The sequence below is a fragment of the Euprymna scolopes genome, chromosome 15, assembly GCF_053919585.1.
Source record: "Euprymna scolopes isolate OS-2025 chromosome 15, ASM5391958v1, whole genome shotgun sequence".
NCBI classification, from domain to species: Eukaryota; Metazoa; Mollusca; class Cephalopoda; order Sepiida; family Sepiolidae; genus Euprymna; species Euprymna scolopes.
In genome coordinates this window covers 5,175,229-5,190,527 of record NC_136496.1, presented here as the reverse complement: position 1 = coordinate 5,190,527, position 15,299 = coordinate 5,175,229, and the positions used below count along the sequence as shown (strand labels likewise).

At 31.5% G+C, this 15,299-nt stretch overlaps 1 protein-coding gene and 1 long non-coding RNA gene across 6 annotated transcripts in view; one reads left to right on the top strand and one right to left on the bottom strand.

The window, feature by feature from the left end:
- LOC145293705 (uncharacterized) overlaps positions 1 to 15,299 on the bottom strand; it is an 89,399-nt gene that overhangs the window by 17,657 nt on the left and 56,443 nt on the right. The gene's annotated exons all lie outside the window — the stretch shown is intronic.
- Positions 1 to 15,299, top strand: part of LOC145293702 (general vesicular transport factor p115-like) — a 129,882-nt gene that overhangs the window by 67,475 nt on the left and 47,108 nt on the right. For all 5 annotated transcript variants that reach the window (XM_080140130.1, XM_080140133.1, XM_080140132.1 and 2 more), the window contains 3 exons: positions 10,948 to 11,023; positions 11,566 to 11,630; positions 13,712 to 13,800. In XM_080140130.1, the coding sequence (XP_079996256.1) occupies positions 10,948 to 11,023; positions 11,566 to 11,630; positions 13,712 to 13,800 (230 nt within the window). The remainder of the gene's footprint in view (positions 1 to 10,947; positions 11,024 to 11,565; positions 11,631 to 13,711; positions 13,801 to 15,299) is intronic.

Genomic DNA, 15,299 nt, shown 5'->3' with positions numbered 1-15,299 from the left:
TTCTGCAAAACCAAAAACAACAGCCACACATTTTCCCCCTTTTTCCTTTTCTTTTTACAAAATAACCAAACTAAACATCATGAATAAATATTTGTAGATATAAACAACTTGAAACAGAAAATCCTTTTTCCAAAATTACTGGATTCGGCATTAAATAACTCGAAAAACGGTTGATATGCCGTAAAACAACCAAACAAAAAACATTTCCGGTGCTCACAATACAAAACTGTTGAGTAGATATTGTTCAGCTAATTTTTGTAATTTTTGCAAAAGAGTTTAACATTTTTTCTGAATTTTTTGAGATGAGGATTGGTTATTCATATTATTTGGATTCATCGGACTACTGTTCTCATCTTGAGTGTCATTTTCATGCTTTGGTCAATGTAACCTCCGACCTTCGTCAGATACATCTTGTCGAACTTGGGGATTTGGACAGAATTTCGAATGGAACCTCTATCCACTCGTCGTTGATGGAATGAAAGCATTCTACCCCTCTTAAAGTAAGTAAAGGGTTCCATTCGAAATTTCATCCAAATTCCCAAGTTTGACAGAAACATTTCAGAGTTCGACAAGATACAACTGAACAAAGTCAGTTTACATTGACTGAAACGTTGCAAAAATGACACAATGAGAACAGTAGTCCGACAAATCCAAAATATTTAAAATTGTTAATTTTGAACTCCTGCAAACAATTGATACATATGTAGTTCATGATGGCCTCTTTTAGTTTGTGAATAGCATGAGGATTGTTGTGATCGGCATTATCTTTGAAATGATCTCACAGATAAAAATCAGGGAAGGAAGTTCCAGTGAGTGTGAAGCTCATTCAAGATCACACCTGCTACTGATGAGACAATCACCAAAGTATCCCTTCATATCATTAAATAACGATAAAATGATCGTTGGCCATTTATGACTGCAACTTGATGGATTAGTTAAAAAAATAAATTAAAGTGACTTTATTTGTGTACCAAATATGATTGGATTGCTGAAAGAAGTAAGAATTTTTTGATTACATGGATGTCATTTTTTGGAGTGTGTGTGTGTGGGGGGGGGGTCACCCTGTACCTATGAATATCAAGTATGACACAAGTTAAATGCGACACATTAACATGTTTTTATTTGTTTTTCTAACTGGCTTTTTCTGCTTCGCCAAACACCAATATGGTGTACTTTGACATGGGAATGTTTATGTAACAGTAGTGACATTTTTTGCCTGTGATTTGACCTTGTTATAAACACAACAACCTATTTGTTTTTTTTTTTAACCATGAAAGACACTAAAGAAACTATGAAACAAGTGTTAGAAATCGCTTGATATGATAAAATCTTTTACCTTTTTCCATTGTTTTATTCTTTCTTTATTTCTTTTTTCATTTTTCCGTTTCCCCACCCCCTCCTGGTTTTCCCCCCTTTTCTTTTTTCTTCTCTCCCTTTTCCAGTTTCCGCCCCATTTTTGTTTTTAACCCTCCCCCCTTTTTTTTTCCTGTTACGTTTTTTTTTCTTGTTGTTTTTTTTCCTTTTCCATTTTTTCCCCCCTTTTCTGATTTTTCCCCTCTTATTTACATTTTTTTTTTCACTTTTTTCTTTTTATTTTTTTCATTTTAATATATTTCAATTAATTCATATGGGGTGCTTTATGTAAATATGGTCTTTTTTTTTTTTATTTAAGCTATAATTTTATGTCTTTTGTCTTAAAATAAAATTGCTTCTTATTTTGCATTAACCATTTATAACGGTAAGCATTATTCCATATTGTGAAATTTTGTAACTTTAAAAAAAATGTTTGTTTTATCCAAAATAATTTTATGGGAAAAAAATATTAGCAATTCTTTATAATTTCCTAAAAATATGATTTTCTCTTTCTTTTCTCTTTTTTCTTTTCGAAAATTATTTTCTGACGATTGTTTTGCATCCTCATTTCACATTGTTTTGAAATCTGTCAATGAATAAATGTTCATCTTGTTTGGTTCATTTGTGCTTTGAAAACTTTCAGGTTTTCTCATGTTGCTTGGTATTCACCCAAATTATTTTTGTTGTCATGAAATAAAGTTACAATTTTACTTATGAATCTTAATTACTCAAATTCATTTTCAATCCTCTCATTCTTCATCATCCCATTGAAAATGTACGTTTTTAGAAATATCTCCAACAATTGTGTAAACAAGATACAGCGGCTTTTTGAGTTAAAGAATAGTTTCCGAATTTTTGAGATGAGGATTGATAATTTTTATTAGTTGGACTACTGTTCTAATCTTGTGTGTTATTTTCAGACCATTTCGGTTCATGTGACATTCGACCTTATATTATGAGAATAACACCCAAGATGAGAACTGTAGCCCAGACATTCCAAATCATTCCTCATCTAAAAAATTCAGAAAACATATAAAATCGATATGTATTCAAATTAATATAAAATGGAAACTACTTTCCTAAACATATCACACATTTAGAATTCTAACGAATATGGTTTGTAGGAAAAAAGAACAAATATTCTTGCCACCATTCCCCAATAAGAGCCATTGGCAAGATACATCTGAACAAAGTCAGTGCTTATATTTGTGAAAACATTAAAATAAACTCTTGATGCGAACAGTAGTTCGAATCTTAAGATAATCTAAATAATACAGCTATAATACACACTTTTTATTTTATTGAATTAGAGCTATCCTCCTCCCAGTAATTTAAATATAATGATTTTAGACAATAAGTTTGTTTTCAAATAGTCCTGGGCAGCAATTTTCAGCATTTCCATGGAGTTGATATTAACACAAAAAATACCATTTCAAACCAAAAAAATTTTATTGAAAATTTATGAGAAAACCAAACAAAATATGCAAGAAAATCAGACCCTATAATACAATGCATTTTTTTTTTCTTTTTTTCAATGGGCAAAATCGGCAACTGTTTAACATTTTTTTTTTTTTAATCTCTTTTCAGATAGTTTATTTTCTTGTCCCCCCCTCCTCTTCCCTCATTTTTCTGTTCTCAAAAGCATCTCATCTCGTGTGAGAGAGAGAGAATCTGTTGATCTATTCATTATTTCCTTAACTAATGTACAGTATAATTATAATTATTATAGAAATTAGAAAACCAATAATGTTTTTTTTCTCTCCAAAATAATTTATCTTAGAGAACAACAAACTTTTGACTGTTTATTAAGGTTCTAACAATTTTTCTAATCCTTTTCCTTTGAAAATATAAATCCTTCATGGAACCCATACTATGCAACTACACAACCTTTAAACCAACCATGATCAACACCTCCACGGACTACTATACATGAGGAATTTTATGACGTCCTTTAGTTATTCCACATATTTGATTGGTGAGCACACATGCAAGATGCAAGTTCTGGTTTGCCCAGTTGCCACAATTGCCTTGTCCTCTCGCTAAACTGCTCAAAATGACCTTCGACAATCGGTTCTATCGCAGAGTGATAAATTTGACTTTTTACCGTCTTTGGTGTTCTTCTCCATGATGACAGTTGATAGTTCATCCTCCTCGCAATCTGATGATGGGATAGCAGGTAGTACTGAGTTACACTGTGCTGCTAGCCCCCACCTCCCCATAATTGACCTGATAAGCATATAAATCTCTAAAATTTCAAATCCACTTTTTAAGTTTATTATTCATTCAAATCTTTACTTAAAAATTGAATAAATATCAAATAAAACCAAACATTGATCAAAGGAATCTTAACTGAATTTGATCCTTAACCTTTGAAAAGAAATCATAAATGATCCAATTTAAATCCTTTTTTTTTTTTTTAGTGTTTGATTTCAAATTCTTGACTCTAGAACTTGCATTTTCATTTCAAAAAGTTCATTTCTATTTTCTGATCTACATTCATTTTTCAATTTTTGTCATTTTTCTACTAAATGCCATACCTCCCCTCCCTTTTTTTTATTTTTGCGTTCGTCACTTTTGGTGAAACAGCTGACATACATAAAATTCCATTCTTGAAAGTAAGTCTTTTCGGTAGATTAAACAAACGCTTACAGATGTGTTCCTTAACAGATGTTCTCAGGCAATAAAGGTACAAAAAATCCATTTTTTTAAATTTTTTTATTCTTTTTTGTAAATATAATGTCCAGTTTTTTTTCTTTTTTGTAATATTATAATAGACAACTTGATATTTAAAGAATGTTTCAATTCATAAAATAGAAGAATAATACATATGTATATATAAGATATATATGAAATACGTTTGAAAGCCAAATTACAATGCAATATTATGAAAATAAACAAATATTTGTTTAAAATTAATATTTGAGTGCTTTAAGCCATCTTCCGAAACTTATAAATTTTTATTTTTTCACTATGATATTTGAACAATTAAGAAATGTTTGCAAAGGTGAGAGAAAAGAAGATATTTATCTTTTAAATAATGCACTCTTCACATTATTATTTACAACCTTTATTGCATATAGAATTAACTTATTATTAGTTTACTATATTTGTTCTTCAGGACTATAGCCATGTTTTTTTGAGAATGATAAAATATACCATAAAAAAAAATAGATTAAAATACAAAATAACATTGCTTTCAGAGTAAAGACTTGATAGATTTTCTTGACTCATATATATATATATATATATATATATCAAATGGCATCATAAAAGATAATTGTAACTTCTCTTCCAATTTTCGGGTGTTGTAATCATGCCCAAATGCATTTTATTTTCTTTTGATGAGTTAAGGGCAGAATAGATTCATTGATTGATATAAAATTAAGTGAATGCTTTTGTGCTTCGAAACAGTTGCTGTCAAGAATTGTAAATGTCAACGTAATTAAAGGAATAAAATGTATGACGTTTCTGAATTTTTGAGATGAGGATTGGTTATTTGTATTATTCATCGGACTACTGTTCTCATCTTGAGTGTGATTTTCACAACGTTTCAGTCGATGTAACCTCTAACCTTCTTCAGGTGTATCTTGTCGAACTCGGGAATTTGGATGAAATTTTGGGGGTAGCGTGCTCTTGTTCCGTTAACCATGTGTAATACATTTGTGAATTACTTAGGACCTCTAACCAATCATGGCTGCCGGAACAAGAGCACGCTACCCCCAGTAAGTAAATAAAGCGTTTCGCTCCAAATTCTGCTCCAAATTCCACTCCAAATTCCCGAGTTTGACAGAAACAGTCCCAAGTTCAACAAGATACACTGAAGAAGGTCGGAGGTTACATCAACCAAAACGTTGTGAAAATCATTAATTAATCTTAAATTTTACAGTCTTACAAAATATTGTTGGGAGAAAATATTTTTATAAGACAATTCCAACCAAATAAAATAGCTCAATATACAAGATAGAGCAAAGTAAGAATTGTAAGATTTATATTTCAATTTTGTGAAGAAATATTAGTGTTTTTCACTGTCTGAAGACATTGGGGAATATTATCGAATGACATAATGTTTGAAATTGTCCGAATGGTCGCGAAACAATTGTAACGAATATGAAAATACACAACTTGATGCTCTAATTTTGATCTTAATTGTCTTGATTTTGTGAAAATGTATGAATATATCTAGTGTTCCTTTATATATAACGCTAGACAGATTTTTCCAAAATGATTTTGCACTAGCTGGATCCGTGGAAATTCAACAGAATGAGAAATATATTTAATCAACAAATGTTTTGATAAAGCTGATATTTTTCTGGGTAGCACAAAAAATGAGTTATTTTTACAGAAAGAACAACATGCAGCAAATATGGGTTTATTAACATTTCGATGAAAATAGTGTCTCTTGTATTTTAAATATAGAACTGATCGAAACGATATAAATTAATAAGTACTAATAAATACTCAGAAAGTAACATTGTGATACAAATAATAAAATCACATTATAAGAGATAATCTTGAATTTACTCCTTAAGTCCAGTATCTCTTGGCAGAGAATGTTTTTTTATTTTTTCCCCTAATTTTTTTTTTTTTCGAATGTTCCCTTTTTTATGCAACATTTCAACGACCTCTTTCTTCAGTGAAGAACCATTGCACGTCAAGTGTTTGTTGTGAAAGTATGGCAAGGGGGACCATAGATTGGAGTTCAGTCGGGCACTTGCCATGAAACTATTATCAAACTATTAACATTTTCAAAAGATATTTGTTAGAAAAAAAATTGCCAGTGAAATTGGATTTCGTATGGTTTTATTGCTCTCAAACAAGTTTTTACTTAAAACCATATTTTAGTAAAAAAAAAAAAAAATAAATAAACACATTAAATATTAAAAACTAAATTCTAACAAATTCAATCTCACAAAAAATGAGAATAAAATGGGTCCAATAAAAAACAGTGCTTGTTAAGATAGTCAACAGATTGATTTTTAAAAAAATATCATTCTAAACAAAATATGTACTGAATTGTCATGCCGAAAATAGTAATATATCCAAAAATTATGAAAATTCATCAGGTAGAAAGTTATTTAGAGTTAAAAGTACTTTTTACGGAAAATTGGGTAAAATTGCATTTTTCCTAGATGTTATAAAGTAGATAGTAAGTCTAGACACAGGGTAGATAAATGGGAACAAATTTTTTTGATTACTTATGTCATGACTGCAATATTTGTTGTCTATAGAGATAGACTTTTTTTTTTACTAAAAACAATAACAGTTGTTCTATTCAATGATTTTTTTTAATTTTTAGCTATGTTACTATTCTCGACATGACAATTAAGTGCGTAATATTGTTTTTGCTTAAAACGATATAGTGTAAAAAAAAAAAAAAAATCGATTTGTCGACTATATCTTAACACGCACCAAATAAACTAAGAAGGGAGATAACTCTGCTTTTCCTCTTTTTTATGTTTTTATTATTTCTTTTTTTTTTTACAAAATGTTTTTTCCTTACATTAGATTATTTATGGATTATTTTTATTTATTTATTTATATTTTTTTATGGAAATCGCTCCAGACAAGTTGAGAATTATGTAAGGAGCTAACAAGTATGAAAGATGATTATCATAAAGACAGGAGATGCTTATTGATTTTAGTCTTGAAAAGACCATGGTTAAAGGTAGGAGGAAAACAGTCAGTAGGAAGAGAACCTGTAAGTCTTGGAAAAAGAGTTATTGGAATAAGAAACCATATTACAATGAGTTATCAAAACATCAAATTGATGAAGACCAACAAGTCAAACAAGCTGGAACAAAGGAAGCAGGGAATAAATCAGATAATTCTGAAGACTACATGTTATAAAAGTATTTATAGAAAAGACTGAGACTAGCACCATATTGGAACTTGTTAACTCTGTCTTTTACTAGAAATTTTGGTCTCTATCGGCCATGTTTCTTTTCCTTTTTTTTTATCAGTGTTTCACATTTATTACTTAATCATTTAATGTGATCTTATTTTTTTATTAAATATTGTTTCTGATATTACTAACCAGCAGAGCATTACCACTGTCAATAAAAGGAAGGGTCTATCAAGCATGTGTATGGATATGAAATCTGACCAGTGAGGATTGAAGACATGTGTTGCATGGCTAGAAATGATACAAAAATAATATTGATATGTAATATGAGTCTCAAAGACAAGCTTAGATCTGATGATCTCAGAAACAATTAAATGTGGACAATATTTGGGAGATATGTGCAGAACATGAGACTTTGATGGTATGGTCATGTCAAAAGAATGGATGAGAGTTCTTGGGTTTATAAATGCAGAACAGTTAAGATAGCAGGTTCAGTCCATAATAATGACCAAGGAAAACATGGGAATTAAAATGGAAAGACGAATAAAGACCTGTCAGTGATAAAGGAGGAAGTTTCATGGGGATATCAAATTTACAAGCAGGCCCCAGTCGCTTATGTTTGGAATCAATAAAACCCACTTCACTGTTAATAAATTCTACCTAATATTAAAAACATCCGACAAATATACTAAAAAGTATGGAAGACCGAAAAAGTATTTATGAATGAATTTCGTTGAACTGTTGCTGAATAAGTATGAACAGCTCAAATGAATTTGTTCAATTAAAGTAAAAAAAATGCTTAAAAGTTTATACAACAGAATTTTTGAATGGCTGTTTTTAAAAGCTAATAATCATCAAATATTTTTCAAATCGAATGAAGAAATGTTTTTCTTATTAAATGATTTTATTGTTGTTGTTGTTGTTGTTGTTGCTATTGTGATTTACATTGTTTGTTGTCAATTTCTCTAATTACCTTTGTTTTGAAATATGACATTCCCACCCCCATTTTTGTATTTTTTCCATTTCCTTTTTTTTTCTTTTTTCTTTTTTTTTTTTTTTTTTTTTAAATTATAATTTTATTTGGTTTTTAATTCCTGTTAAAAAATTCCTTTCTTTTTTAACAATTTCCTTTTCTTTTAATTTATTTACAACATTTTAAAAATCCATATTCATTTTCTTTTCATATTTTTATTTAAAAATTTATTCTTTTTATATTTGACATTTTTTACTTACCCCATTTTCTTTTTAATTTTCAAATCTGATCAACTTAAAACCTTTATTTTACAGACTCCAACCATGTTTGTCACAAACTTGCTGTTCTTAAGCTTACATATTTTTGTTTCATTATTTCTTCGTTTCACATGAGTATAAGTTTTTTTTTTTTTTTTTTTTCCTACCATCCCATTAACCATAATTACATTTTTCTTTTTCAAAGCAAAAGAAATCTTAGGAAGGAAGAATAACTGCAGTTTGAATAATACAAATGATTTAAAATATATATATATATATCCTGTTCTTGTTTAGAATTTCTCCGATTATTAAAAAACAAAAATACAGAAAAATCTGTATGATGTATGTACCCGTTACCTCACAAAAATGTTATATTCCAAAAATCATGTAAATTGATTGCTTTATTTTTAATTAAGAATATCAAATATTATGAAGAAGCAAAGACTGAATGTCTTACTTTGGCATCTTCAATAAATAAAGGGAGATAACTATTCGCACGTCCAAGTTTTTTTGGGGGGGGGTATTTTCAGCTTTAATCACTTAAAATTGTAAAAAATAAATTTTCTAAACAAAAAAACTACTTGATTCATGTGATTTTTAGAATATAATCTTTTCATACCATGACAGATACATTTTTTTTTTTTTTTTCTCATTTTTTACTTTGGAGTCACCACTTATCAAGGTCCAAAACAAATTTAGCAATATATAAATTTTTATCAAGGCCTTCCAGCCTCCTTTGCATAAAACTAAATATAGTTCATATTACAAACTCTTACATCTAGCAGCTGATATGCTCCAAACTTTACAGAGTAGAACAATAAAATTGTCGCCCTAAAGAAAAAACCCACAAAATCTAATCAATGTAGCCGCCTTCAGCCTCAATCACTGCCTTGATATGGGTCCAAAATTGGGAGCACGTGTCTTCCACAAGCGCCGGCAAAAACGCGGCAGATGGCGGCGATTAGGCTGGCTTTAGTGTTGTGGGAAGTTTTGTTGGTGATGTTCTCGATGTATGACCAAACAAAGTAGTTCAGCAGGTTCAGGTCGTGAGGAGGGGAGCCAGTGAAAGAAGGGTACAAAGTCATAACACTCCTTCGGAAGCCAAACCGGGATCTCTTTGGACTTGTAGGCCGGCGCCAAGTCCTGCTACGTCCAGGATTTGCCGGTGGCCACCTAATTGCATCAAGGGATCACCACACTCTTCAGCATATCCTGGTACACTTTGGTGTTTACTTTCAAGCCAACTTCGAAGATGTGAGGTGGCATGATATGGTCCTTGAAACTACACCAAAGACCATAACCGTGAGTTGTCCAATGCATTGAGCTGTGCCCTCAAGCGTTGAACCATCCGGATTTGCATTAGAAGGGTGCTGGCAATGGTCCTGTTGTCATAACTTGGATCAATAGATAACATGAGTTGTACAGCGGCACATCTCCGATCTCGCTTGTTGAACATTGTGTCACTTTCAGACATGATAAAAGACTCCTATTGCTCTTGGGATTTATAAACAACTGGCCAACTAGTAGATGGTCTGCAACAAAAAAAACAAAAAAAAAAACTGTTTCATCAAACAGAAATGGGATCATGTTATCTTTTCTATGGGTGACAATTTTATCGTTCCACACTGTATAATGGTGTTTTATTAGTTTGGCAGTTTACCACACACACACACATTGTAACTTATGAAAATATATATGGTAATTAAGCTACACAGAATTTATGGGAACTTGTCAGGTTAATGTATGCTAATATTTTTTTATATAAATTACTACTTAGCTCCTCTCACATATTGAGAACTGTTCAAGTAAATACTGAAAATTAATAGAGAAACATAACATTTTATGTGGATACATGAGATATATATTTCCACAAACAATGTCGCAGCTCACACAAGTTCTGAAAGCCAACAAACCAGAAACCCAAAACTCTATTTTTGCCCTCATTTGGTCTCATTAGTTGAACATATTTGAACTCAGGTTTCGAAACTGGAGCTTGAATATATTCAACTGATGAGTTCAAATAAGGATGAAACTCGAGTCTTGGACTTCTGGTTTGTTCACTTTCATGACTTGTGTGAGCTGTGACTGTTTTTGACTGTGAAGATATATATATATATATGTGTGTGTGTGTGTGTACATATGCACACACCTAAATTTATAAATATAAAAATATAAGTATTAAAGTTTAGCATCATAGCAACACCCCCCCCCTCAATGGTAGTGAAACGTGGGTGGAATTTGAGTTTTCTTGATGTGTGAAATAATCATCTTTTTTTTTTTTTTTTTTTTTTAAATATTGTTGTTAAAAACAAACAATGACTATGCAATTTTCTTTTTTGTTACAATATTTGGAGGCTTTTTGAACTCTTGTGCAATCATCCCTTCTCGTGCCAGTTGGGCGTGATGTTGAAAGGTATCAGCACCATCAACAACTGCGACTCAATTTCTGTTGCGCTGGTTTTTGTGCTATGAATTATTTTTTAAATTCATGCCATCTAAACGTCTCTTTCTCCTTTCTGTAGTTAGTCCGAACTCTCGTCTCGCCCAACAATCCACTTAATCAGACCGCAGCCTGCCAAAAAGCAATGAACTCTTCAGGTAACTCTTTTTTTTCTTTATTAAATGAATTTATTGTTTGAGATACAAAAAATTGATATCTTTTTTTGATTATTTGATTAGGTGGAGTAAGTTTAGAGAACTTTAGTCATTACTAACTAGCAGAGCGTTACTACTTAAGGGAAGAACCTATGAAGCAGATGGTATAGGGTGATGTATGCAGAACAGGAGACTTTGATGGTATGGCCACATTCGAAAGAATGCATGAGAGTTCTTGGGTTAACAGATGTAGAACAGTTGAGGCAACCTGATGAGTTCATAATCGATTTACTTGTAAATAAAAATTTTAAAATGAGCGAATTATCACCATTCTTTATTGAAAAAGCATTAACGAGTAACAGCAACCTGAAGGCAATTAAAAAAAAAAATCTTCTCGTTAAAGTAAACATCAACAAAGATAACCAAAACTTGCTAAAAGTGGGAAAGTTTTACATCAGTAGGTGCAAAGTTGGCATCTGGCACCATTATTGTCTTTTTTTTTTTTTTTTTTTTTTGCCTCTGATGAAATTCTTGTTTGGTTTCAGGTTTATTGAAGCAGTTGTGCACAATCTTGATGGCGAGTGGAGTCCCCGCAGATGTATTGACAGAGGTGAGAGACCTTTTCCTAAAATACACTCCCCCATTTTCCTATCCCCAATATCCTGACCATTGTACCCAAAAGGATCTTTTGCTCCACACAAAGAGATACAAAACCATGAACAGACTTATTCCTCATTGCTTCCGTATTACGTCAGTCACCTGCTTTCCATGACCTCACATTACCCTGATTGGGAAGGTTGAAATGGGTTGTCGACCTTGCCCAGAGGTTTCCCACAGACTAGCGAAGGGAAGGAGGCGCCTAACTTTCTCCCTTAACAGTAGTGTTCTCCTGCCACCCTTTCCAACACCTACTATTCCCAAATGGTCACCCATTTAGTATTAGTCAGGTTCATCATTGCTTAACTTCAGTGATCTGGCAAGAACTGGTGTGTCAATGTTATGTTATTACATCTTTTTGTATTTTTGGTGGGTGGGTGCCAAAAAAGGGGGGCCACTTGTAAGCCATAGGTTGTCACCCATGTTGCCTTAAAATGGGATCCTGATGGTGGAGCCAGTCTTTCTTTTTGGCCTTTACTTCAGCTTCATGGGAGATCAGAGAGATCTGATCTGATCAATCGGCTGGTCACATCATTCATTCAATCTGATTCTTCTAAGTTAGCAAAACCTTATTTCTTCTTTATATTTTCATCTCAAATCGATACTAGAAGGTGGTTAGACTCCTGCTGAGAACAAAGATTACCAATGTAAAAGAGTTTTTTTTTTTTTTTTTAAGTAGTTTAATTTTTTTATAAAGAGTAAGCCTTTCAAAGAATGTCTTCTGAGAGTAGTTTTTTCTAGGAGTAATGACCCTACTCTCTCTGTAAAATTTCCTTCTGGTAGTAATGTTTTTTTGTTTTTTTTTTTTAATTAATTTTCCTGTGAAATTTTCTTCTATGTGTAATACTTTCTGAGAACAATGTCCTTTAAAAATATAAATAATTACCGTATGTAAATAATTATATTTGGCACACATTAAAGGAACAGTTGTTCCAAACATGTCCCCTTTTACACAAGAGAAGTAATGTTTTTTGGGGAGTGACAATTCATGATATCTTAGGACAGGATCCTGGACTCTGAGCCATTCCTCCACTTCAACTCTTATTTCAGCTAGATAGCAGGTTGGGGAGACCCAATCCGATCAATCAGCTTGTCATGTCAGGTCCTAGTATCTAGTATAAGTTCATCCCCAACTATATTATTCAATCTGATTTTTCTAAAACTCAAAACCTTATTTCTCCTTTATATTTTATCCCAAATCAATACTAGAAGGTGGTTAAGGTCAATCGTGTATAGAACAAAGATTATCAATGCCAAGGAGTAATTCATTTTTCAAAGAGTATGAAATAATTATCCAACTTATAAAATTATATTTGGCAACTTTATTCAACATTAAATAGTCCATAATAATGATTGATATGCCATGAATCAAACCAAATCTTCTAATCTCTTGTTGCAACTATTCCTATTTATCAACATATATCCGAAAAAACAAATCCTAATGTGCTGAAAATTGTTACGTAGACATACTATTTTTTGTAATAGAAGATTTTCTAAAAAAAAATACTGATGAATGTTTAATGAAAAAAAAAAAAAAAACTGTTTGCATATTAAGTCCTGTTAAAAAAAACAACTTTATTTTGAGTATTTTTATCAACATTTTTAGAACTGCTCATCTTAAAGTACTGAAAATTAGTAGATTGATCGCTTATGCATAAGGTTATGTGCGTAAGATTCTAAATCTTCTGCTTCTTTGTATTCATCTTTGTTTCGGTTGATGTAACCTCCGATCATCTTCGGGTGTATCTTGTTGAATTTGGGAATCTGCATGGAATTTTGAACGGAAACCTTTACTTAATCCATGATGGCGGCCTATTCTCATTCAATCAGCAAAGTCCTAAGTCATTGGTAATTGTATTCTTAGTATCACCCATACTGAAGATTGAACCTTCAGAAGAGTGTATTTACTTTTTGCAGACACTAGCTTGCGATAACTATTGTTATTTTTACAATATCCTCAATGTATTTGTTTTTAGAAATGAATAAGAAATGTTTGAACAATACTAAGTCGATCGTTTTTAACTTTTCCGCTAGACAATCAACACCGTATCAGAAATCATTCGTGGAAATTTGTCCAATCAGGAATTTTTTGCCTCTGTGATGGCGCCATCAAATCCACCAAGGTAAGTTTATTGAAAGTTTTTATTAATAAACAGTTAAACACGTCCACCAGTGTGTGTGCATATAAATATGTGAGTCAAATAGGAAAATGTTTGTGCAGTATAATGGAATTTCAAACCAATACATTTCAGGTGAAATCACATGTAGAAATTAGTATAAAATTACAAAAAATAATCAAGTAGAAAAATAAGTAATAATAAAATTTATTAAATTAACAAGTTTTATTGTATGTTTTAATGGGGAAGAATTGTGAGACCAACTTTCGTGAGAAACACTTGTCTAGCTGAAAACACTGTCAATAATTTCCCCCACTCTCTATCTGTGCGTAAATCTAAATGTAGATACCATGAACAAAACTTCTTTCTTAGACCTGTGGAACTGTCTTCCATTTGCCTGTTTTCCAACTGACTACAATATGATCATCTTCAAGTCGAATGTAAACAAGTTCTTGATGAGCTGCTCCCCTTAAATCCAATTTACCAAATTTGCACTACTAACGATTACTATGATATTGTCTCATTGACATCTTATCCTCGAGTGGCCTCTGGGATTTGATAAGTGGTGACTCCTATGTAAAAAGACAAAATTCTGTGCTACAAATTGACTTATCTCCCTTGTTTTCAATTAAAATCTACTATTGAAAAAAAAAAAATCTTGGATCGCTAATGTCTATAATTTCTTGTGAAAAATAGATGTAGCACATCTTCTACTGGATCAATTTTTGGAATTTATACTAATTTCATATGTGATATTGTTTTTACCTGAAATGCATTTATTTGAAATTATACTACACAAGCATCAAAATTTTCACTTGAAACGATACACTCGCACCTGCAGTTAACTCTTTCGTTTGTTAGAACTTAGTTAAAAATGTTGACCAAAAAAATATAGAATAAAACCAACAAAAAAATGGTTTATTTAAAATGGTTCTTATTTTTATATATTTTTTATTATTAATAACTATCTATACTTCTCGACAAAACTTCATTAATATTATTTTAGTTTTTTTTCTTTTTATCTAAAAAATGTAGAAGTCACAATAAAATGGAAAAAAAAGAAAGCTCAAAATCTAAGAAAGATAACTCGTATCAGTTTAAAATGAATTATTTTCCTTGCATGTCGAGCCTTTTTAATTTTTAAAATAGTCTTCGTTGTAATAATCAGCACTTGTCTATACTCCTCCCACCCCACTATAACCCAAAAAAAAAAACAGAAATAAAGATAAATTTTTATTTTATTGCATTTTCATCCCAAACAAGCCACAGTGCCATTTTGATGTGGGGGGGGGGGGGGGGCTACTATCTGGGACATAATTGCAGAGACACTATTTAGGGAGTTTAGCAGCAAGATGTCTCCACATTAAACTTGAATTCAAATGTAATGTGAACAGACATCTTGCTACTAAACTCCCCACAGTCTCCTGTTAGACATAATCCCAAATAGTAGCCCCTTACATTCAAAGTAGCAATATAACTTGTTTGCGGTGAAAAGGAGTATGAAA